The sequence below is a fragment of the Diabrotica virgifera genome, chromosome 1 (genome assembly GCF_917563875.1).
Source record: "Diabrotica virgifera virgifera chromosome 1, PGI_DIABVI_V3a".
Lineage (NCBI taxonomy): Eukaryota > Metazoa > Arthropoda > Insecta > Coleoptera > Chrysomelidae > Diabrotica > Diabrotica virgifera.
The window spans coordinates 125,865,728-125,893,122 of NC_065443.1; the positions used below are offsets into that span (position 1 = coordinate 125,865,728).

The 27,395-nt window shown below is 33.5% G+C and overlaps 1 protein-coding gene across 2 annotated transcripts in view; it reads right to left on the minus strand.

The window, feature by feature from the left end:
* LOC114338637 (maternal protein pumilio-like) overlaps positions 1-27,395 on the minus strand; it is a 443,967-nt gene that overhangs the window by 136,049 nt on the left and 280,523 nt on the right. For both annotated transcript variants that reach the window (XM_050644229.1, XM_050644222.1), the window contains one exon: positions 24,966-25,083. In XM_050644229.1, coding sequence (XP_050500186.1) covers positions 24,966-25,083 — 118 coding nt within the window. The remainder of the gene's footprint in view (positions 1-24,965; positions 25,084-27,395) is intronic.

Here is a 27,395-nt window from a genome sequence, read left to right on the forward strand (position 1 = left end):
TTTTATTCTCTAAGTTATAATATATGAACAAAGAAAGTTTTTGTACAAAAAGTGTTATTTCAAAAGATAGAGTATGTGTTTTTATTTTGCAATAAACAAATTTATTTATTTATATCGAAATGTAATAAAAATTAAAATGTATCAATATTTATCAAAGGTCATTGGAATGCCCAATCAGAACAAACTATCAGCTGTCCTGCGCGTAGCACCAATAATTAATGTTTATTTAAAAAAATTCCTGACGCCGAGGTAGTTAATCGATTTTGATTTTACAAATTGCAAATGAGAGTTACAGTACACTTCTATACGCAAAAAAAATTTCAACCTGCTATCTGCCTTATTTTCAGTCCTGTGACATTTTGAAAAAATTATTTTTTTTTTGCGAAAGCTGGATTGCAAAAGTTATTTTGCAAAATCTATTAAACCGATCTTAATGAAATTTACAGTATTGTTTTACTGTATCATAAAGTTTTTCTGGGTGAAATATGAATTTCCTAAGTTTAGCATAAATTGTTGAAAAACGTAAAGTTCGAATACTTGTTTTTGTATGGTTTATTTCGCAATTATTGCTATTTTGCAAGAAGGGTGACTATTTTTTAAATTTTTAACCAATTCTATGTAGTAGAAAATTTAATTACGCAACTTTTATGTCAGTAAAACTTTTCTCGGAAATGAATACTTTTAAAGTTATAATCAAAAAACCAAGAAAAAAATCGAATTTTTCCTTCATTTTTTGACATTTTAATTATTTAAACAATGTTCCGGACCTTTTCGAGAGGGAGGATAACTCAAATATTATTATTTGGGTTATTTTCAAGCAATTTCTGCAAAAAAATTTGAGTCACCTCTTAACGTCCAAATGTACTAATATTTTTACAGATGCGCCCTGGTCTACTTCGCATAAAAGACAGGATATTAAAAAGAAGTAAACCGAGTATACGTAGATTATTTCGGCCATATATAGCCAGAAAAGCGAAACTACGGAACTGTTACTATATATTAGTATATATATTAATTTTTTATTAACAAAAAGTTACATGATACACATAATGACAAGACACAAAAACGTTACGTTATTGCATCGTTAAAGATAGCCATGATGATCGTCACTATCGCTATAGGCAACATAAGAAGACGTAGACTGCCAATAGCACATAATATCATCAAAATATTGAAAAGAATCTGCAGCCTAATGGATGCATCGATTTTTTTGATTGAATTTATCTTCAGTTTTCCCTTGTGACCATATTATAAGTGATAACTTTCTTCGGGAAAAAGATTTTTTGTTTTAAATCAGTTTAGCAGGGATCGGATATGTCTAAAAGTCATACAGATGAAATTAAAACTTACTTTTATATTCTAATCTCTTAAAATATTAGGAACCGTTTTCAGAGCTACCTTTTCAATGAAAGAAATGATAAGGATCCCAACGTTTTTAAAGTCAAATTCTGAAGTTCTAATTTACGACTGACGGATTATGACAGTGTTGTTTTAAGGAAATATCCTCGGGATTCTTCGTAATTTATGGCAGATATTTAGACACTGATACTGAAAAAATATATTGTGATTAAGAGAATCAAGAAAGACAGAATTACAGTCTTTAGCTAGACCTGAATATATTCTCAATGAACGACAGAATAAATAACAATTATAGATAGATTAGTCAAACTAGTAGTTAATTACAGACAACGAGGAAGAAGAGATGTGGGTAGTCCCAAAGAAGATGGCTATTCATGAAGCGCAGAAGCAGAAGAAGGAATAGAAATTTATGGGATATTTGTAACCCATTTGCGACAATGGTATGTGGATAGTAAGGTTCAACCAAAAGTTCTATCAATATTACAAAGACACCTCTATATCTATAGAAAATTATGCTAAAACAAATTGCGCTGAGCAGGTCACCTTATAAGAATGAATAACTAGAACAGAACACCTAGTTGAATGCTGAGTGGAACACATAGAGGAGGTATATATTAACATAGAGTGAGCCTACCCAACGTGCTTCCTGACGACAAGATCTCTTGGACTGGTTTGCAGTATCTCTTTCTAGCACATTGTAACCAGAAACTAAGACGACATTAAGTGTGAGTATACGCTGTGAGCTCGTAGGTAGAGGGGATAATTAAAAATTCGCGAACGCCAGTAGTGACAAGTTTGTAAACCTTTACTGGAAATTTGCTTTTTGACGTTCTGCATTAAGAGTTGCATATTATAGCTTTTAAATGTCTCACGAAAGTTGTTGTATTAAAGAGTGTCGAAATACTGGTTACAATAGTAACTGTGTATTCTACAACTTTCCTGTCGCTAAGCATAAGGTGATTCAGCTAAGCAAAAATAGATTGATGCAATTAGAAAAAAGTAAGTAAACACAATTTTAATTTTAAAACGGTAGAAAAATTTGAGCTAAAGGATCAGTTAGTATACTCTCGAATTTTGACGGTTTCAATTTTACAATCCAATCCTGAAACAAAATTTGAATGCGTGAAGATAACGAGCAATCACAGCAAACGTAGGATGCCGTTAACTGTCATTCATAAGTTAATATTTAAGAAGTATTATACTATAATTATATTAAATTATTGTACTTTTATGCAGAATAAATTTTTTCTAATATTAGTTGTCAACATAAACGTCAAAACGATAAACAAAATCTTAAAAATAATAATGAATAATAAATTCTGTACTTACTGCTATTAATTATCGATTACAATCCAATTACTTCTTTACGTTGTAAATATTACACGATAAGAATTAAATAATAAGTTTGAAACAACTATTATTTGCTTTTCTACTGTCCTCTTTAAAATTCCGGCCGAACACTAGTCAACCGTTAGATGGCGATAGCAGCCATACCAGCGAAACTCACAGAGTATAGGCAACAATTTTTTCTTTCCAGAAAATTTCCGGAAAAAATTATACTAGTAATCCTGTAGGTAGGTGGCGATACCAGCGAAGCTCGGAGCGGATAGACACGTAAGGTAGTCCTGTCGCCAGGGGGGTACAACGGCCTCCTGTATTCAGATGGACTTACCCAAGTTTTTTTTATGTATTTTGACCCGTAGAACATGAATTTTTTGGGTAACAGTTTATTTATTTATTTATATATATATTTACGAGCAAAGCTCATTACAATAAAACATTACAGAAGATATGAAGAACTAACAAAATATTACAAATATACGTAAAATACAATAAGATACAATAAACACTACGACAATAAAGCAAGTCAAAAAGTAAAAATAACAGGTAAAGATATATAATCACAAGTTTAAAATATTCAAGAACATAAAACTAGAGGGTGCAATCCTTTAGCATTTTTAAAAATCGCGAACTATCCGCAAAGAAATCCACACAATTGGAGCAAGCATTTGCCTGTCTAGAAACCCTCGAGATGAAAGAATTTGCAGTGAAGTTAGTTCTGCTGATGGGAGTATGAAACGTAGATCTTGAACGTGTGATTCTGGAGGGAATATGTAAACCTACTTCCTCAAGGAGCTCAGGGCAGTCGTGAATTGAATTTATAATATTATACAACATGTACATGTCCTTCTTTTTCCGTCTGCTTGATAAGGTGTCGATGTTAAGTTCTAGTTCAAGATCCATATAATTCCAGTCTCTACGGTTTGTTTTGAATGCGACGAACCTAAGGAATAGGTGCTGGATCCTTTCAATCTTACAGTTGTATGTCTCATAGGCGGGTGACCAGACGCAAGATGCATATTCCACGATTGGCCTCACCATTGCACAGTACAACAGTTTAAACGATCTCAACTGCTTAAAGTCTTGGGAGCATCTTTTAATAAAACCTAACAGTTGAAGCGATTTTGAGATGATATTGCTTATATGAATATTGAAAGATAGTCCAGAGTCAAGTGTAACTCCAAGATCTTTTATGGATGTGACTGTTGTGATATTTATATCACCTATTTTGTAAGTGAAAGAGATAGGACTTTTCGAACGCGTGAATGAAATGTGAAAACATTTGCAGGAGTTGAGAACCATGTCATTGTTGCTGCACCATTCATTCAACCGATTCAAATCGGACTCAAGCCTTAAACAGTCGAGTGGATTCCTAATGTGGCAGTAAAATCGTCAGCAAATAAAAGAAATTTCGCATATTGGAAACAGTCTTTTATATCGTTAATAAAAACATTAAACAACAAAGGTCCAAGATGAGATCCCTGCGGTACGCCCGAAGGGACAACTATTTCGTAGGAAAAATAGCTGTAGAGCTTGACGATTTGTTTTCTGTCCAGAAGATATTCCCTAAGCCACAGTAGAAGTGAACCATGTATCCCTAATCGCTGCAATTTTTCTAATAGAATACTGTGATTAACTCTGTCGAAAGCCTTAGAGAAGTCGGTGTACAGGGCGTCCACCTGTAGTCCTTCGTCCAAGGCGTTCAGTAAGAAGTTAGTATATGTCAGCAAATTGAGTTCAGTTGACTTATGGCGCCTGAAACCAAACTGCTGTTCCAATAGAACACCGTTCAAGGAGGGTGTAAGGAAATCGCAGACAAGTGATTCGAATAGTTTAGGAATAGAGTTTAGGATACTAATAGGTCTATAGTTGGACACAAGACTTTTGTCACCTGTTTTGTGTAAGGGCAATAGGAAACTGGTCTTCCAAACATTTGGAAAGCTTCCACTAGCTAAAGACTTGTTAAAGATGAGAAATAATGGCCGAGCTAAATTAAATGCACAGTACTTGAGCAAGCTTGATGGGATGCCATCAGGTCCAGGGCCTTTAGAAGGATTGAGGTTACACAATTTAGAGTAAATGTCAGAGATGGATAGTTTACATGATGATAGGTTTAAGGGTGAAGAAGTGATGTCTTCGGGGAAATCAACAACAACAGAGGAATAAAATGATGAAAAGAAATCAGCAAATAAATTCGCAATATCTTTGCCAGATGAACTAGTTTTACCGTTGTGAGATAACTCAGAAGGAATTCCATTTGATTTTCTTTTGTTATTGATAAAAGACCAAAACTTATTCAGACCGCCGGGAAGAGAGTTTTCAGTAGACAATGTAAAGTTTAAATAGTCACGCTTGGCAAGTTGTCCGGATGTCGATAAGATTGTTATAAACAAAGAAGTTGAGGAATTACAACAGCGATTTCTCGCAAAACAAAACATGTTTTTGTATTTTTTGGGCCATTCTAACCAAAAAGTGTTCCTACAAATTTTTCCGTACGATGCATAGTTTTCGAGATAAACGCGGTGGAACTTTCAAAAAATCGAAAAATTGCAATTTTTGTACCCGAATAACTTTTGATTAAAAAATAAAATAGCAATTCTGCTTACCGCATTTGAAAGTTCTAGTCAAAGTATATCGGTTTTAGTTATTTGCATTGCTAAAAATTTATTATTTTATTGTTAAACAAAAGTATAAACACCTAGTGCTGGAGTGATGTTTTCAATGATTTCTCATTTAAAATCGAACGAGTGGGTAGAGTAGGTACAAGTGCAAGCGAGGCTATTGCTAAGTAGCATGCATGTAAACGCATGTATTAGGCACGGGAAACACTATGTGTTTATAGCTTTTTTTAGCAATAAACACATAAATTTTTAGCAATGTATATATTCGAAACCGATAGAATTTGACTTGAACTTTCAAATGCGGTAAGCAGAATTGCTATTTTATTTTTTAATCAAAAGTTATTCGGGTTCAAAAATTGCAATTTTTCGATTTTTTGAAAGTTCAACCGCGTTTATCTCGAAAACTATGCATCCTACGAAAAAACTTGTAGGAACATTTTTTGGTTAGAATGGCCCAAAAAATACAAAAACATGTTTTGTTTTGCGAGAAATCGCTGTTATGTAATTCCTCAACTTCTTTGTTTATAACAATCTTATCGACATCCGGATCAACTGTTACCCAAAAAATTCATATTCTACGGGCCAAAATACATAATAAAAACTTGGTTAAGTCTATCTGAATACAGGAGGCCGTTGTACCCCCCCTGGCGACAGGACTAAGGGGAGGACTACTGTCGCAGCTTTACTATGCGTAAGAGTGAAACAGCACTGAGCCAAATAAAAGAGATGGTGTCGTCACTTCGCTTTGAATGACACTCTGTCGATGATAATATATAAGTCTATGGTGCAGCATCGAACAGTAGGAAGTCCAAGGAAGATGTGAATAGACGAATTGGAGATATTGAATCTAGACAGATATTGAGGGTGGACAACTAGCGGAGAGCAGGCCAGGAAAAGAATTCTTGGAGGCGGATTTTCTGGGAGGTCAGGTCCCGATTTAGGCTGCAGCGCCATTGGAGAGAGAGAGGGGGGGGGGAAGAAGAAAAAGAGAGAGCGAGAGAGAGTGGAGGATAAACAAGTTGTTGCTACATTTAGCTGAGTGATTAGAATAGTGATTAGTGTTACATGAAAAGTATTCAAAATTATATACTTATATATCTAAAAATCGAAAAATATACCAAGTAATCTAATAGAAACAGAGACCTCTAAATTATCGGGAAACGGAAGATAAACAAAACAAAAACATATAAAGATCGGCCATATTACACACCCTCTAAAGACAAATTTCGTAATGATTCTATTACATGTCTTTGAAAAAATTTCATAATGATCCTATTAGACGTTTTTTGAGTAAGGAAAGCGTTTCCATACCTTTGCCTCATTGTCTTCTTCTTCTTTCTCGAAAGTCCTTATGCCTCTCAAGGGCGTCGGAGGTTTTATTCATCCTCTATCCATATCTTCCATTTCTTGCGATCCTTTGCTAACTCTTTCATTTGTTAATGTGTTTTTCCTTTTTCCTGTGCAATTTCTATAATCTGATCGATCCATATTTTCCTTGGCCTCCCTTTTCTTCTTTTACCATATCTTTTTGATTCCATCACCTGCTTTGGTAGCCTTCCCTGGTCCATTTTGTTAATGTGTCCATACCATTTTAATTTTCTTTTTTGGATCTTGGTTATGTTATTATCGATTCCTTTTCAGTCTTTGTCTAATATCTTCATTTCTTATTCTGTCCAATTTCGTTTTTCCTGCTATTTTTCTCAGCTGCTTCATCTCCGCTGTATTGTATTGTACTGTCTATTTTTGCATTGTTTACCCATGTCTCACTTGCATATTTATATTAAAGTTGGTAGAGATATTGCAATGTATACCTTCAGTTTTATTTCTGTATCTATTTCTTCCTTTCCAAATATTGTTTTATTTAGTGCATAGTAGATCTTATTTGCTTTTTTCGTCCTGTATGAGATTTCTTGATCTAGCTTTCCATCCTCGGATATTATTACCGGCTTTATCGAAATGCCTCCCACTTTTTCAGGTAAATATTTTCATACATAAAATGCCTCCCATGTACAATCGAAATGCCTCCGTTTCGTTAATCATTTAGGCTGATATTTTTTCTATTTAATCTCTGTATAATGACACAATGTTGCCAAATCATAATTTAAATAGGTACTTAGTACTATCTATCTATTTTGATTTTTCTAAGTCTTAATGCAGTGTACATAAAATATATTAACATAAATCTCTCACAGTACGATATACCTATTTCTTTTTAGAAAAGAAAGTAGTTACCCGACATTGGGCTGAGCACTCTTCATCCTTACAAAGAACCATTAACCAATGCTTTCATTCCAAGTATAATTCTTCTCTCTACTGCCCTCATCCTAACATTAATAATTTTATTGATATAATTTTAGAATTTCAAATAAATACCTACATTAAAATGAATTCTGTTTCGACACCAAAAAAATTGTCACGGAAAGTACAGCAAAAATTAATTTTCTTATAAATGAAAAAATTTTAGAATTAAGAGAATGTAAAATAAATAGATTAGAATTTGTCAAAGTAGTATCCTATAAATTTAGGAAACATAATATTTTGTAATTTTATATTTCTATACACATTTTGTAATATTTTCCAAATAAGTTTTTTGTGATGTTATTTTTAATAAATCTATAAAATACTTATTATGTTTTTGTATTATCCCGAAAAGATTGGTCATAAATTATACCACAGATTCTGCGGTCAAAAATAGGTTGATTGAACCTCACTTACCTATATACAATAGTGCACAAAAAAAAAGTTACAGCCCTTTGAAGTTACAAAATGAAAATCGAGGTTTTTCATATATCGAAAACTCTCAGAGATTTTTTATTGAAAATAGACATGTGGCATTTTTATGGCAGCAACATTTTAAAAAAAATTTAAGTGAAATTTGTGCACCCCATAAAAATTTTATGGGGGTTTTGTTCCCTTAAACCCCCCCAAACTTTTGGGTACGTTCGAAGTAAATTATTATTGTAGTACCATTAGTTAAACACAATGTTTTTAAAACTTTTTTGCCTCTTAGTACTTTTTCGATAAGCCAGTGTTTATCGAGATATTTTGAATATTTGTCGAATCCACCACATATTTAGACCTGTTAGTAATCTGAAAATTTATTTATAATTTACATTTTTAGGTATATTTTGAAAAAGAAGAGCTACATCTCGATAAAAGGTGACTTATGAAAAAAAGACTAAGAGGCAAAAGTTTTAAAAACACTGTGTTTAACTAATGGTACCACAATAATAGTTTAATTGGAACGTACACAACCATTTGGAGGGTTTAAAGGAACAAAATCCCCATAAAATTTTTACGTAAATATATTGAAAAAGAAGCGGCATCTCGATAAAAACTGGCTTATCGAAAAAATACTAGGAGGTAAAAAGTTTTAAAAACATTGTGTTTAACTAATGGTACCACAATAATGAATTAATTCACACACACAATGGTACACAAAAGTTTGGGGAGTTTAAGGGGGCAAAATCCCCATAATTTTTTATGGGTTGTGACAAATTTCACTGTAATTTTGTTTTAAGATGTTCCTGTCATAAGAATGAAACATGTCCATTTTCAATAAAAAATCTGTAATAGTTTTCGATATATTGAAAAAAATCGATTTTCATTTTGTAACTTCAAAGGGCTGTAACTTTTTTATGAGCACATTTGTACTAAGGTAAGTTAGGTTCAATCGGACTATTTTTGACCCCAGAAAGACTGAAAATAAAATAAATTAAAGAACAAAATGCCAATTTTGCCAAAAATTTACAAAGGGACGAAGATGTGGCAACGTCTCACCTTCACATAAAGATTAGAAGCATGTAATTTATTTAGAGCTTGGGAGGCAATTCGTATGTGACCATTTTAGCGACAGGTAAGAAACCCTTCTTCGGGAGGCATTTCATATGCGGCCATTATTACTATACTCCCAGGTATTCAAACGTCGAGACTGTTTCTATTATTTCATTTTTGCACCTAAATATCGTTTGGTTTATTTCTTCCCTTTCCTTTTGGGTTACTATCGTGGTCTTCGTTTTCTTTACACTTTTTTAAATTTTCTATTTCTTCCACCCAGATATCAATTAATTTTTGCATTTTCTCTTTACAGTCTGCTATTATTACTAAGTCATCTGCATATAGTAACCCCTCCAGCCTCATTGTCTTCAAAGTTATTAATTTTTAGAGACAGCTTAATTTAATAAAGTTTTAATGACCATCAACCCCTACTGGCATGAGGTCAACATTTACAAAAACTTCATCATAGAAGATGAAATCCCAAGTCCTAATAAAATATTTAAACGAGCAAATATAAGCCGTAATGGTAACGAGTCCCGTTTCGATATTTTATTCCGAAATTCAGACGGTTCTGTTATAATTCCTTGATTACATAATCCAATTTAACCCGTCTCAAAAATCTCCCTTGCCTGTTTAAATTCAAACACGAAACGGAACATACTAATCTCCGAAAATAAAATAAAAAAATCCTCTCGTAGGATGAGTTGACAGACATAAAATGGGCGAAAGGAACGAGTGGAAATTGTCGCGAAACGTTGAAAGCATCAGTGGCGAAGCAGAATGAGGATCAGTTTTTTTACGAATTTCTTTATATCTTTATGATAGCGGATGTAAAACATATTAGAGAGTTTTTAAGCCCCTTATTTCAGCAACGTTAAACGTTATACGCTATTCTGCTCATGCGCATTAACTGAAAAACGTATTACCTTATTAGCGGATAAGGTATCCCCTTAAGGGTCACGTTATTAAGGGATTACGTATTTGTAAGATTGCCAAATGTCATATATCTAAATCATAAAAAACGAAAAAAAGTCATGAGCTGAACCAGAGACAACTAGAATAAAAAATATAGTAACGATGTATAAAATTGTAATCAAAATTTGTTTTAAAAAAAAACTATCAGGTAATAAACATATTTATAATATAATTGAATATAATCTGCTTGGCAACCCTGGTAGAATAATTCTAAATTACACCATTTCTTGAGAAATCTGACACTTGATTGAATTGTCTTGTTAAACTTAGGATAAATGTTTTGTGTTCCTAAAGTAGTAAATTGTCTTTGGTGAACGTCTTAATACATTTTCTTCCATTATGGCAAATAATTCAATAAAATAAGTTATAGCACACAACTGCTGTTTTATAGGTTACATTTGCCAAATGTCAATTATCTGTGTGTGTATTTTCTGAAGGGTTTCAAAATCTATTTTAAGCAAATACGTTATCCCTTATTTATCACTCATTGCGCATGACAAGTACATATAACGTTTTACGTTTAACGTACGTCAAAAAGTAGAGGGTCTAAAATCTCTCTATTAAGACTTAATTTCATGTTTTAACTCATTTCTTTTATTTTCGAGCTGGATACACCTATATTCTCACATATTAACACCAACTTGTAATATGCAGATGGTATCTGCGTATCTATTACAGAAAATGCTCAAAAATCCTGACAAGGTCGATAAGGAAGCGAAGAAAATAGAACTTAAAATGAACTATACCTAATAACAAAGATAATGATTAATACAGCAGAACACAAAGAAATAAAAGAAGAAGAAGCAATAAAGGAGAATAATCATCATCATCATCATAAGTGGCTCGACAATCCGTTGTGGATCTTGGCCTGCTTAGAATCTTTAGGTCTTCTTCTACCAGTGGCGGCGCCTGGTTTAAAATATTGGGGGGTGCACACATAATGTTAACTATAAAAAGATCTTGAGACCCTATTTCCGTAGGTAAAGGTTTTTTAGTGTCTTCAAATTGTAAAAAACAAAGGACCTTATTAAAAATTACAATAAATAATGTATTTTATTGACTTAAAATTATAATTTAGTGTTTAAATGTTACAAGCAAGTTTTGTAACGAAAGTCAGTCGCCTGTTATTTTTTGGATAAATTATTCACAAACAAATTCAGTAAAATTTGGAATTTCTTGAATCATTTTTTTTTTTTATTGAAAACATTGCGAGTGCAGTTAATCGATCCTGGCCCATAGCTATTTTAAGGAAAGTTTTGATACGTTTCAATGCAGAGAGACATCGTTCTGTTTCTGCAGTTGTCACTGGCATCGTAACAAATACATAATTGGAGAATTCCAATCTGGAATTCCAACTGGATAGTTAAAATCGTATCTTCTATTTTATTCATTATGCTTCCTCTTCTCCAAATATGTGCTTCACACCTACACAATTTGTAAGTTTTTACACAAATCTCCATTTTAAATAATCATTTATAATCCCGACGTTAGCACTTTGGTACATTCTTAACTAACAAATTTGGTTTCGGCATTTTTAATTTTTCTTCTAAATAGAATGAAGAAAATTTAATTGATTTTAAATATTCCACGCTAACATTTACGTCCACAAATCCTTCCATTCTTAATATAGTTCCGAAATTCGAACTTCATGAAAGCAAAATTTAAACATACGTGTGCCGTGCACATTGAAAACACCAAAGATCATGCCATAAGATCACATCCCACTTGTGATCCTGTGGCCATCTAAACTTGTGGGCTAGAGCGGGTAGCGGGGTGGGTGATGAGTTGTATTTTGTAGTATGAAAAGTCATTGGTATAGGAACCACTGTGAGAGCGGTGAACGCGGGGTTCTGTCTAAGGCCTCGCATCCGTGAACTTTCTCCTTTGAAATAGAATAAAAATAATTAAATGTTACCTATTAGATAGGTACTTATAAACCCCTTGGATCTGTTATTTCGAATTTCAATTACTGTATAGTTAGATTAAAATGTTATTTATAGAATGATAAATATTACATATATGAATGTTGGTGTGAAAATAATTTTGGGGGTTCACGTGCACATGTGCACTTATGGAGAAACCGCCACTGTCTTCTACATCATCTATCCATCTTCTTCGTGGTCGTCCTCTACTTCTTGTGCCCTCAGAGAAAAGTAGAAGAATACTGTACAAATATTTGAAAACCTGAGCTACAGTTGAGTCCCCGAGTCTTTACCCGTCCGTCATCATTTAAATTTAAAGCATACGAAGTAAGTCGGAAATTTACTAAACGCAACAGTAATTTGACAGAAACTGGGTATTATTCCGATCACGAGCTATAGTATAAAATTTGACGTTATCAAATAAATAGAATGGCAAATTTAAGTTTTGCTTTAAAATTTTGGTGCACAATTACAGCTACATTTCTTCTTCTTCTTGCAGTACCGTCTCCTATCGGAGGTTGGCTACCATCACAGCAATCTTAACTTTGTTGGCTGCAGCTCTGAACAACTGTATTAAACTGCACCCATACCACTCCCTGAAATTTCCCAACCAGGAAATCCTGCTACGTCCCACATTTCTCTTTCCCGAGATTTTTCCTTGGATTATGAGTCTTAGCAGATAGTACTTTTCTCCTCTCATTATGTGGCCTAGATACTCCAGTTTTTTCGTTTGTATGGTTTTTATGACTTCGCATTCCTTCCCCATCTTCAGCAAAACATCTTGATTTGTTACTCTTTCTGTCCACGGTATTTTCCACATTCTCCTGTAACACTACATCTCGAATGCCTCAATGTTTTTGATGTTTATCTTTTTCAGTGTCCAAGCTTCCATGCCGTACAGCAGAACGGAAAAAACATAGCACCTTAACATTCTCGTTCTTAAGTTTATATTTATGTCCCGGCTGCATAGGAACTTTTTCATTTTGACAAACGATTGTCTCGCTATCTCAATTCGCCTCTTGATTTCTCTTGTCTGGTCATTAGTATCAGTGAAGCAAACCCCTAAATATTTGTAGGACGTAACTCTTTCAACTGGCTGATTATTTATGGTTAAATTCACATTGGTGTGTATAGCTTCTTTGTTACAATCATGAATTTAGTCTTTATGATGTTCAGTTTTAGACCATACTTATTGGTATGAGTGCTTATGTTTTCCATCAAATACTGTAAATTTGCTAGGTTATCTGTTACTATTAGCGTGTCATCAGTGTACCGTATATTCTTAATTAACTCTCCGTTAATGTTCATACCAATGTTTTGCTCTAGGGGCGCTTCCTGACATTGTTTCGCTATACATTTGAAGTAGCTTAATAAATTCTTTTATTATCATTGATTAATAAATAAATATACAATTTATAAAAAAATTCGATAACATATTTTCTTTTTGTTATTTTATTCACTTTGGCGGAACATTAAACACAAGCATTCCTTAAATGTGTCAACAATGAGGTTATTTGTATGTTGCCAAAATTTATCGTAAAATAACATAAACTTATCATAAAATTTCTAACTCCAATATAAAATTAGTTGTGAAAACAACTGTTTGTATATGTACTACAAAAAACTTCAAAATGCAAAAATTCGACAAAATAACAGCAAAAATTCAACAAACTGACAGCCACAAAAGTAAACAAACCAAAACGTCAGAAATTGTAAGTACTTAAAATAAGTGAAAACATCCCCAATCGTCTTTCTTTGTACCTATCTCTTTTCAATGCACTGAGTCTAGATTGTTCATAAAAATAACGTGTGTTTTTACTTAATGACAGGCGGCAGCTGGTTTGTCATTAGTTTCATTCGTGGAAGAGAATGATGCTAGATAAGAAGTATGTGTTTTATCTCGCCAGGTATTAATTACGCACGGGAAAGACTCGCGGACTCAACTGTACATATTGAAAAATAAAATGCCCACAATATCTCGGAATTGGGCTGCTCCTTTTGATTTTAAGGTGTAGAGTGGACTGTAACTTTTTAGAGGATTGGAACAGCCACAGTGAGCAGACTTATTATCACTATTATGTGTAGGTATCTACTCGCTTGGGTTGATTAAAATGCTGGCTAAATATTATGCCGTTTAATATAAAACGCAAAGAAAAAAAATCTAATAGCGTTAGAAGGATCTCGTTTTTGATTGTAAAGAGCGTTGCTATGGGACTAAAGCCGCATACACTCAGCAGCTGGAAGCAACGCAATAGCCAATAAAAATGAAAGACAAGGAGAGTAATGATTATATAAGGAGCAAAACTAAAATAAACATTCCATACAAACAATCACAATTATTGGACACCACCAATATGCGGAAGATCCACAGAAAGATGGGCAGATGACATCAGAGAACATGAATGGACAAGATGGATGAGCATAGCAAGGAAAGAGAGAAATGGAAATAGGAAATAGTGGACGAATAAAGAGCCGAATAAAATAGGTTGATAAATTTGCGTGCCTCGTCGATATTTTGGGTTCCCTTCGCATTTATTTCGTTTCAACTGTCCTGCCCTGTCGTTGAACTTTAGTTTCATTATTAGCTTAAATTTTTATAATCACATATTTCTGCATATTAGGCCAGGATCCTACGTACCAAAAATAAGTTTATTAATAAGCAAGCTGAAAATTTTTTAATAGCTTAACGGTGTCTAGTCGGACAAACTTTGATCTATGGGAACACTGGAACAAGGGAAGTTTTAATTGTGGAACGTGCCATTCTGACAAGTTTATGATTGTGAAAACTAGCAAGTTGTTTTAAAGTTTATTCAATAGTAAACTTTATGTATGAAAAAATGTTTGTCCGACAAATACATTAGGCATAAGTCCGACACGTAGAACATGTCAAATGACAGGAATTATGTTGGCGGTAAATAGCAGTCTGATTTTTGCATGAGAGTTTAATGAAAGGGTAACCAATCAATTGGAAGTCCTGTCCGACAAAATACATGGGACGTTTTCGTAGGCTGTTCCACAATTAAAACTTCCCCTGTTCCAGTGTTCCCGTACATCAAAATTTGTCCGACTAGACACCGTTAAGCTATTAACAAATGCTCCGCTTTCTATTAATAAACCTTTTTGGTACGCGTGCTCCAGGCCTATTAGTTACGCTAACAATCATATCGGAAGATACGTTGAAAATAAGTAAAAATATCTAAGTAATGTAAGTGAAGATAGGAATTTGCGATGTCCAAAAAATGTCAAAAGCTATAAAAAGAACCGAAACATTCAAGACATACTAACTGTAGCAGCGTCAATAAACTTTTATGGGATCATTAAGGACTAAACAACAAAAAATAAGCACATTAGTAAAATACCTAAAGTAGATTACACATTATCGAGGAAAGGAATGCAAGGGAACAGACTCTGAATTTCCGCATATTAGTGTGGAAGTATATTTATTGAGTAATTGTATTACTAAAAGTCCATAGAATCACATCCGTGAAATCTTGCGTTAAAGAAAGCAGCTGTTCGATGGGGTCACGGGAAATATTGCTACTGGTTCATATTTTCGGGACCAACCCAACCAGAAAAAAATGGCTGTTAACAACTGTGAACCACACATGTGTTTTTGCAGCACAGATCCAGGCAGTGTTTTGAGAAGAGCCGATAAATTTGGAGGTGGTGGTGTTACGGTGGAAAATAGTTTGCCATTAATGGTTCAATGTTCAGACGAGACATTATTGAACATATTATAGGTAATTTTCATGCAACTATTAGCAGCCAGTTTTTTTCTCAACGATAATGATGAACCACATATAGACCTGAAGTTGTCGAAAAAAGTAGAGATGTGCATAGAATTCCTCATTTTATATTACCTCCGCGCTCTCCAGACCCCAATCCCATTGAACATGCTTGGGACTTGTTACAAAGAAGGCTTACAGATCGCATACCCTCATGCAGACCCTTCAGCAACTTCGAGAACTGCTACCACACGGTTATTTGGAGAATTGCTCAAGAAACTATTCATAATTAATTTAATAGATAGTATGTCACGTAGAAGTCAAGCAACAATATATATGCCAATGTTTATTAAGGGGGTAGGCGCAAAATCTTGGTCCAATGCTATTTAAATCAATTAATTTTTTTCGACTCCTGAGAAAACTGATAAGTATTTTTGAAAAATTTAAATGCAGAAGGAAATATTACAGTATCACCGAGAGCCGAAATCCCCCGAAAACTTCTATAATGTTTATTTTAATAAGTTACAGGGCTGAAAAAGAAGAGAAAATTTAGTGTGATTTTTAATTTCAAATATTTCATTCAAAAGAACCTTTTTGTTTATTCTAAGGGACTTTCGGCCCTCGGTAATAATGTAATCTTTCATTCTGCGTTTAAATTTTTGAAAAATAATTATGTTTTCTCAGGATTCGAAAAAAATGAATGCAATTAAATAGCATTGGACAAAGATTTTGCGCCTACTCCCTTAATGTAAAGTTTAATTTTTATTTTTAATTTTTATAATGTTTAATTTAAAAAATAATAATAATTACATTTCAGTTGTTTATAGTTTATTGACAATATCCCTAACTTATGCCGCGTAGTATATGTCAAAAATTAACGAACGACATATGAATCCTCGTTTAGATAATATGAATCTTCAAGGATAAATACGTCAACAAATATGCTTCCCTAGAGGGACCAGACTGTCCCGTTCTTCCCTCTCATCACGAACATTATGCAGAACATCAGAGTCTACCAATTAAAACTTCAAAATTATGTTTTGTTCTACGCGGGATTCTCCATCTCCATAGTGGAGTGAGTTATGATGCACTGTTACGGTTTCGGAGCATTTTCAATGAACGGTCTTGAGGCAATTTCGTCTTGTCCTTTAATCTTCAGACAAGGTTCAATTTAGCGAATATTTTAATTTTCTTTGTACCTCGCTAATTACACTAAAAAACCTTTTTGTATTACGTAATGAAGGTTGAATTTTAATTATACTTTTGGAGTAGAAACAATAAAACTGTTGCTAACGACATTTTTTAAAAGTGGTTTATAAAATATACCAATAAATTATTTATTACTAGATACTCGTGTGGATTCATCTCTAACCTATAGTCTTCTCTATTTTGTCATCACAAAGAACTATTTTGTCTGTATGTAACTAACTACATTTTGGTCCTTCTTGTCAGAGACGTCAAGATATTTTACTTAAAAATTAGGTAAAAAAAAATTAATCGACATTTAATATTGCTCATTTTAAAGGTATTTTCAAGCACTACAAAATTATTTGGTATTGGCATTATCCCCTTAAAATCGACCGTTTCGCTGCTATTTCAGTTGAATACACCGATTTGAGCATGCATCAAAAAAGCAAACTTTTTCACCTACTATAATCTCTTTTTGTATTATAACTAGAAGATTTATGAAGGAACGAATCTCTTTTTTTTATAATCTACAAAAATGTTTTATATAGTTTTTTTAGTTAGACGCATAGTTTTTAAGGTATTCGCAAAAAACCGTTCGAAGAGGTGTTATGTTTCAATGAAAATGGCTAATTTTCAACCACGAATAACTCAAAATGTATTATTATTGAGTTTAAAAAAAATTATAAAACAGTTTTTGCTTAGAATTAGGTTCTCTAGCCACTTCCGTGGTTATTTTAACCAAAAAATTTTCCACCCCCGAGAAGGGGTGGGAACCGCCCCCAAGATAAAAGTGCCATAGTATATAGGGTAGATTTTTAATTAGGAGATAAGTAGAGGCACTTCTCAAAATTTCATTAAAATCCATGCAGTAAGATTCATTTGGCAATTGTTTTAATTTAAAGCAATCAGAATACATGGCGCATTTATAGGCCCAGTTGGATAAGATGGAAACTCTTTTTTGTTGGCCAAGGATCATCCAAACAATTAATATCTAAGCATCACTCAACTGCGAGCTGGAAAAGTAATTACTTTTCTGTAAAATCATGTGGATACTTCTGTAAGTTTCCATAACATCTTTATAAAACAACTAGGAAAGTTTTGTTTATTTTTTTGAAGCTCCTCCTATCTATAAAAACATTTTGGGATGATGCACGAACCGATAACACGTAAAAAACTTCTTTATTGGTTTTTGAATCGTTTCCAGCAGTTAAGAAAATCTCAAAGTTCTCGCATATCCATCCGAAGACAAAAAGATTTCCCCAGCGCAAGTAGGTACACAAACACAAAATGGATGATAGGAAAAGTGCTTACTTCTCCCATCCAACAAAATAACTTACTCTCGACGAACAAGTAAAGAAGCAGTAACATATTCCATGTCTAAACCGTATCCACTCGAAAATCTCCTCGTTCCTAGTCCATTTACTCACTGCTTTTGCTGTAAATTTGAAGGAATCGCTTGGATTGACATGAAATTGAACAACATGTCAAAGAAAAAAAGTGATATTGTGCCGATGTGAGCTTTTGCCATGGTTTCACTTCTTCTCGGGGGGCGAAAACATACGTTCAAAATAAGTTCGGAATTGGATAAACATGAGTATGTAATTCTAAGCAACCTTTGCTCTATAGAGCTTTTCCACTAAGTCAATACTTTTCGAGTTATTTGCGAGTGAATATGTTTTCAACAAAAAAAAAAACAAAACACGTTTTTAGAACGTTTTTCGTAAATAACTCAAAAACTAAGTATTTTATCGAAAAAAATATTCTTAGCAAAAATATAACTTATAAAAAAGTGAAAAAAATGGTGTATGTATATGGTCTGTATACCAAGTAGAAGCAGAGTGGTAACTAATGAAAAGCAGGTTCTTAGTCGTCAAATTCCAAATCGAATATTTTAATGTGAAATAACCAAAAAAAATTAAGCACTTTTTGGTGAAAACTCATTACAACTTCTTTTAAATGTTTAAAAATTTATTTTTGTTTAAAAGTAAGTTACACTCAAAATAAAGTTGGTCCTTTTTTGGTAAAAACTCGTAAAAATCATCCCCTAATTATTAGTAGCATCCAAAATAAAATTAATCGATACCGCTTCACAAGTTACTTTACTAATGTATTGTTTATATGATCTGTAAGTTTCATCGGTTCTAAGTTTTTATTTTTGAAAAAATTTAGTTTTAAAGTACCCAAATTCTTTTTTTTTTTTTTTCAAAATAACTTAGAAATTATTAGTGGTAGGTACTAAAAATGCCAAGGAGTAAAAAAATGTAGGTTTTGCTTTTCTGAATATTTTGGATTTTTTGTTTTTTTGTAAGACACAAATTGGTTAAGAAATGGCTGTTCAAAATTTGCATAGGTACACTCGTGATTAATGACTACGAGGACTCGCGAGTTCAAGCCCTTTTGACTACAACCTTTTAAAAAATAAGCACTTTGAACCGATGAAACTTACAGATCATATAAACAATACCTAAGTAAAGGAACTTGCGAGGCTAATGATTAATTTTATTTGGGATGCTAATTAGGGGACGATTTTCACGACTTTTTTAAACACTTACAAAAGTTGTAATGAGTTTTCCCCGAAGAGTGCTTGATTTTTTTTATTATTTCACGTTGAAATATTCGATTTGGAATTTGACGAATAAGAACCCACTTTTCATTAGCTACAACGCCGCTTCTACTGGGTCTACAGAGTTCATATAAGTATTATATACCTACACAATTTTTTTCACTTTTTTATAAGCTATATTTTTGCTATGAATATTTTTTTCGATAAAACACTTTTAAAATTATTTGCGAAAACCCGTCTCAAAACGTGTTTTTTTGTTTAAAAATGAACATATTCACTCGCAAATAAATCCAAAAGTATTGACTTAGGGAAAAAACTCTGTTTAGAATTAATCAGTTTATCCAATTCCGGACTTATTTTGAACGTATGTTTTTTCACCCCCGAGAAGTGGTGAAACTCACCACCGGAACGAAAACACACATCGGCACATTGTCGGCCACTTGTTTCTTTGACATGTTAGCTGTGCATGCCAAATTTCATGTCAATCCAAGCGGTTTGTTAAAATTTGGAGGTTTAACAATATTTCACCGTGAGTGAATGGACTAACATGTTCGTTTCTCTTTCTAGTCACGTTTCACCGCAACAACCGCAAGACGTAAGCCTCAAGCCTTGGGCAAATGCCTGATCGGCCGGCGAGGCTACACAACTTCTCGAGCTTTTGTTCGTTCTTTCCTGTACAAATATCCGGATGAAGTCTCGGGAAAAGTTCTTAGGAGGCGTTTCCAATAACATACTTCTTTGATACTCCCGAAAATAGTTTCGATGGAATCATTCTGGTCTGGATTTAACAAGAATTTTCATGTGTGCACTGAATGTAAAATTTTTCGTAAACCAAAAAGCTTACAAACTATGTAGTTACTATCTTCGACATTTAAGCCACCTCCTTTGGTTCGAATAGTTAACGGGAATGGAACAAAATGCAAAATTTTCATGATAAAACTAATAAGTATTTTTGAAAATTTTAAACGCAGAATGAAAGACTACTTTATTACCGAGGGCCGTAAGTCCCTTGAAATAAATAAAAAGTTTCTTTTGAATGAAATATTTGCAATTAAAAATCACACTACGTTTTCTCTTTTATTTTCACCCCTGTAACTCATTAAAATAAACATAATAGAAGTTTTCAGTGTTTCGGCCCTGGGTAATAATGTAATTTTTCATTCTGCGTTTAAATTTTTCAAAAATATTTATTAGTTTTCTCAGGATTAAAAAAAATGAATACATTTAAAACACATTGAAAACTTTGACATGAGTCAAAATTTTGCATTTTGCTCCGTTGCCCTTAAGGGTGATTTCCAATATTTCTTGTTTTAAAATTTTTATTTGTTGATTCACAATGTTGTCGTTAACTCTTGTAAAAAGCCTTCAGAGGATATTCGAATAATTTCTAAAACAAACATTCCGAAAAGCTAAATTTTTCATTTGTTTGTGATTTTTAAATATCTCCATGTAGACTACTTAAATGAAAAACCCAATATTTTTGTATAGGGAGAGAAAAGCATTCAGAAGACCTCGATTTAGAAGATAAAAATTTTTAAAAATGTTATCAAGGTATATGTTATGTACTTGGGAATAAAAGAGAGACCAGAAGTGATAAGACCGTAAAAAATAGAATAGCAAAAGGAAAACAAGTTGTAAGTTTATTGAATTCGGTGTTATGTCAAAAGAATATAAGACCAGAAACTAAGAAAAGGATATATCGCTCGCTGGTACCTATGATTAATGTGATTCCTAATACATTTCCAGCGAAAATAATAACTCTTTGATAAGTGTTGGCGATACAATTTTTTTGTATATGCGTGTCCGCGAAGATTGTAACTCCCAAAATATTTATAACGAAAAGATTTAGTTCATAATAGATGCCGACGAAAACAATCATTTCCCTTTCTGTTTCTGTTTCTGCCGACGAAAACAATTATTATTTCTGAGAACTTTTTAGTACTTAATTATAATTTTCGTGGACCAACAAACAGAAATTATGTTTTTTGCTGATACTCTCCAAAAAATTAAATTTTTTCGCTAACACTTTATTAGGGATTATAATTTTCACAATCATATAATCGAAAATAATATTTTTCGCGGCGTTCATTGAAAGTTCTACTCTTAACGGCATTTTTCGGAGTTATACTTTTCGTAGGCGGAGGCGATATGTATATATCTATTAATACCATATTTATTGCCAAGGGCCTCTAAGGCCTGTAGTGCTGTTATATACATATATTTATTGAAACCAGTGGTTAGGTATATATGGTTCAGAAATCTATTAGTTAACATAAAAACTTGAGTAGACTAGGACTAGAGTAAACTATTGGCAGTTGGAATGGATTTTTGGAGGCAAACCCTTTCGCTGCGTAAAGCGCACATGCGCGCCCTCCTATTTCTTTGTAAAATGCGTATGGCGCACATGAGCGGCCTATGTATATGGTGATTTCCATATACATTTAAAATTGACTCAGTTTCAGGAGATCAAGGAAACTTTGTCCGCATTTTATTAAAGGTCACTTCTATTCATAGGTGGCGTCGCGGCTCGGTGAATCATGTGGTTAGGTTTGCAGAGCTATTCATAGGTGGCGTCGCAGATCAGTTACTCACATAGTTAGGTTTTCAAAGGTGTTGTCGTTTCAAACGGTTTAGTGTGATTATAAGTTTAATTATTTGTATAATAATGGCTGATTTAAATAAAGCTGGACCTTCAGGCGTAAAAAGACGTAAGATCGTGAAAGTGAGAAATGAAAAAAATCTGAGTGTTGAGGAATTGATGCAGTTTTTATATAATTCAGACTCAGATGAAGATTATGAAGACTCTGATGTAGATAACTGTAAGTAAATAAATGTAATAATAAACTTGTGGTCTGAAATTAATATTTTTAGTTGAAATTGAAAATGTTTCGGAAGATTCTTCTGGAAGTGATACTGAGGATGATGTACTACAGAACGAGTTAAATAATACCGTTGCAGATAATCCTGACGTACAGATTACAGACAATGAATGGACCGAAACAACTAGCGGTATGAAACAAATTCCATTTACAAAAAGAAGTGGATTGTTAGTCGATAGTCCTGGTGATAGTGCGTACGATTGGTTTAGGCTGTTGTTTGACGATGAACTTTTAAATATGATTGTCTTACAAACTAACAGTTATGCAGTTGAAGTTCTTTCTACCAGCAAAGGATGTGACCGTTCAAGGATTTCCCTATGGAAGGAATTAACAATATCGGAATTGCTAATATTTATTGGATTAACCTTCCATACAGGAACAATCCAATTGCCTAGCATACAAGACTACTGGAAGAAAAATAGATTATTTTCGACTTGTTTTTCTTCATACATGAGTAGAGACCGCTATTTGCTTATAATGCGATGCCTTCATTTTGCCGAAAATGTAAAAGAAAATGAACCAGTTCCAGTAGATCGACTATATAAGGTAAGACCCTTGCTAGATCATTTTAATAACAAAATGAAGACGGTATACTATCCAGGAAAGTATTTATCTCTAGACGAATCTATGATCTTGTGGAAAGGAAAACTGGTATTCAAGCAATATCTCCCTAAGAAACGACATAAGTATGGAGTAAAGCTTTATATGCTGACAGAAGCCGATTCAACAATTTTGGATATCCATATATATGCTGGTGCAGGTGATGCAACTGCTGGTAAGTCTCATACAGAAAGAGTGGTGCTACACCTAATGCGTAATTTTTTCGACCATGGACATTCGCTTCATATGGACAACTATTACAATAGTTATAACTTGGCCAAATTACTAATGGATAAAAATAGTTTTTGTACAGGCACTCTGAGAAAAGATAGGAAAGGCTGTCCAAAAAACGTCGTAGACGCAAAGTTAAAAAAAGGCCAGACCAAAAGTATGTACCTCAACAACGTAATGGTTGGAAAATGGCGAGACAAAAGAGATATCATTTACATTTCAACTGAATATAAAAATGAGATGGTAACCGTAAGAAATAGACGAGGGGATGAGAAAATTAAACCACTGCCAATCATTCAATATAATAAATATATGGGCGGAGTAGATCTTCAAGACCAAATGTCTTCTTATTATCCGCCGACACGCAAAACTTTACGTTGGTACAAAAAAATTGGCATACATCTGTTTCAGCTATATTTGCAAAATGCTCATAGATTGTATAATAAGTACCACGGAAATAACAAAATGTCATATTATAAGTTTCGATTGTTAATACTTGAAAAGTTATTACCAGAAAAATGTCAAGGAACAGCAGTTGTAACGGCAGAAGTAGCAGTTACTTCGGGTGTAAACCACACACCTTCAAAAATTGAGTTACATAATGAACGTGGTAAAACTCTTAGAAAAAAATGTCGGACATGCAATAAAAATAAGATACGTAAGGATACTATTTATCATTGTCAAGAATGTCCCGATAAACCTGGCCTCTGCTTAGGCAAATGTTTCAGAGAATATCATGTATCAATATAGAAAGACATTAGGAAAAAATTAATATTTTGTATACTTTTATTTTACAATATATGTTATTTGTTTATTTTACATCCTGTTTGAATGAATAAAATTTTAGTTTAGATAAAAAAAGTCGATTTAATTTACTAAATACAAAAATTTGTATCAAGCGCACAAGTGCGTCCTCCGCATTTTTAAAAGAAATTCCTTGAAAACTGCGTACAGCGCACATGTGCGTCTTGCAAAAATTCAGAAGAAAAATTATAATAATCCGTTTTAACATATGTACAAAAAACAATTGTTGAAAAAATATCGCATTTAGTGTTAAAAAACTACTGGCGCACTGGTCAGCGATATGTATTTATTTGACGCAGCGAAAGGGTTAACAAAAAAACTTACGATTAAACTATTGGCAGCTGAATTGGATTTTTGGAGATAATCAGAGGGAGAAGGAGAAAGTCTAGATTAGAACATATGAAAAATGAAGACATAAGAAGACAAAAATGAAATCAATTATAGAAGGTATCGAAAAACATCAACTAGTATGATATGGACATGTAAGACGTATGCCAAAAGAAAGAATATAAGACCAGAAACGAAGAAAAGGATATAACATCATATTGAATATTGTGGTGTGTGTATAACACCATATTGAAACCAGTGGTTATGTATGGCTCAGAAGTCTGGTAGTTAACACAAAAACTTAAGATTAAACTATTGGCAGTTAAATTGGATTTTTGGAGACAATCAACACGAGAAAGTCTAGATTAGAACAAGTGGAAATAAAAAAGGATGATGAATGGATACCAACAGAGAAAAGAACGGGAAAGCCCGTCAAGAACATGGATGCAAGAAATGTATATCAAGTTGACTGGCAAAATAAACAGGCTTGGCGAACGGGAAACCAAAGGTGGATTAAGCTATATCGAAATGATTCAATATTCAAATTGGTCCAATCAAATCAAAGCATTTACAACAGTCAATATCTATTGTTTCTAACTCTGTATATATAAACAGCAACTAACACAACAAACGAAACCAAAATTAAAACTTACCTGGGGCTGCCCATGTTGGATCTCTCCATACTCCTTCGTGATTCAGATGATTCAGATTCAATTTACTTGAAGCGTCTTTTGATTCGAGACCCCATAATTTTTTTGCTGCTGGAGCAATCTGGAACAAAGAGACAAAATACGTAAAGACAACAGTTATAATTTATGTAATTGAGTTTTCACACTGAAAGCGACACATGGGTGAAGGGTATTAACACTAAAAGGCAAAAGAAGCTATTTGTATTTTTCTAGAAATAATTTTACATGCGTTTGTGAAAGATATTTGATGTAATAGAACATATTGGTAGCGTGCGTGCAGGATTTTTTAACATCAGTTATTCAACAGCTGAAAATATATACTAAATTCACAGTCCAGCTGGCAGAAAAAAACATAACTGTTAAAACTGTAATTGCTAAAATAGTTAATAATGCTATCCTGAACTGGTAACGCCAGGAAGAACGTCTTAGTTAAACAATACCAAACGGACTGCTAACTTATAGGTCTCTAACGCACTTAAAATATATGAGAAAGTAAGCAAAAGTACTACTTAATGGAGGAAACTCTGGCATATTTTGATGATGAATTGTAGACTCGACATGGTAATGTTTAGAATTTTGTAAAATTCCGTTATTTTAAAGAAGAAGACACACGAATACCCATAATATTGTAAGTCTCTAAACAAATTATAAAATATCAATATTTCCATAGGCATAAGGTACCTTAACAAAAAATATTAGGGTATGTTAAGGAACAACTGTAGAGAAAATTAAAATTAGACGTGGGGTGAGACAGGGATGCTTATTGGAGCGAATTCTTTTCAATGCGTACTCGAAAGAGATTATGAAAACAGCTTTTGTTGGTCAAACAGCTGGAATTAAGGTAAATTGAGTTTTCATTAACAACAATATGTGGATGACACTGTCATAGTCGAAAATATTGAAGATCTTCAGAGACGGTTGACCAGAATAACAGCTTATGGAAAAGAATACAGTCTAACAATGAACGTCAAGAAGACGAGATTTATGAGAATATCGAAAACTCAAAAGAAATCACGAGAATCTTCTAATAAACGGAACTAACGAAAGAGTGGACAAATATGCATATCTTGGAGCAATAATTAACTACACAAGTGATTACATCCAGGAAATCAAAATCAGAAGAGTAAAGGCTACAGAAAATTTTGATAAAACGAGAAGTTGTCTTATGGAATGGAAGCTTGGACCTTGTAATGATCTGACGCCACAGCGGGGGATGGGCCGGTCGACCAGAGACGACCGTAGGAGTATCCGAGTTGACGCATCCCCTCTTCATAACACCGCTGGGCGAAACTGAAGGAGAAGTGGCATCGAGAGCATATTTAAGACGAGCCAGGAGAATCATAAAATCAGTTGTTGCTAACGAAATGAATTAGCAATAGCTCGATGGCAGAGATGCACCGGGTTGAGGTGGAACTGTGCCTAGGTAGACGCCACAGTAGTGGCGTGACATTCCACCGTTACCGCATTCCACATAACCGTTACCGCAGTGAGCGGTAGTAACGATGGACGAGTGACTGCGTGTCGCTGTTCAAGGGTATCGCATTGAAGTGAAATGCGATGTCTCTGGATCGGAATATGTAGATATGTTGATTCCGCGTAGCGAGATAGTTATTGTATTGTGTGGTGCATTGTATCGTTTTAATATTTCTATTATGTTCGAATGACAGTAATAAGCATAATGTTATTTTTCCTTAGCAGAAGATAGAATTTTATTTTATTTTAAACTGTATACAATGATCTTAAATATATGTATATACTTTGTTTACAACCTGTTTTACTAAGTCTGTGGTCCTGAAAGAGCTACGCGTTACAACCTTAAATGCGCCATCAATGAAAAATTGGAATCATGCGAGTTGTGGATATATAGAAGAATTCTCAAAATATCGTGGACTAAACACGTCACAAACAAAGAGGTTCTGAGAAGGGTAAAGAAATGGGTATATTAAATAATACAGATACAACAAAGAGAGAGATACAACTTGCTCCAACTGATTATGCAGGAAAAAATCCAAGTAGTCCATTAAAATGTTACATTTAGTTTGCATTTCTTAGAGGAGTCAATTTTATTTTTTTAATGTGTAGGGGGGTTCAGTAGAAGCTTAAGTTAAAGTTTTTGGGGTCGGCACCCTTGTCCCCCGGCCGCCATATTGGAAAAAGTGGTGCAAAGGGCTTTCGCGCTTTATCTTCTAAACTAGCAATCCTACAGAAAATTTGATTTCACAAAAAATGTAGCAAATTAAATTTTCTACAATTTTATATCTATTACTTTTTATCGTCAAGTGACCAACAAAAAAGTTATAAATAAAAATATGAGAAAATTTTGTAAGAAGTTTCCTTTTGGAGGTTATAACTTTTTTCCGTTCATTTCACAATAAAATATCATCATAGCGATTT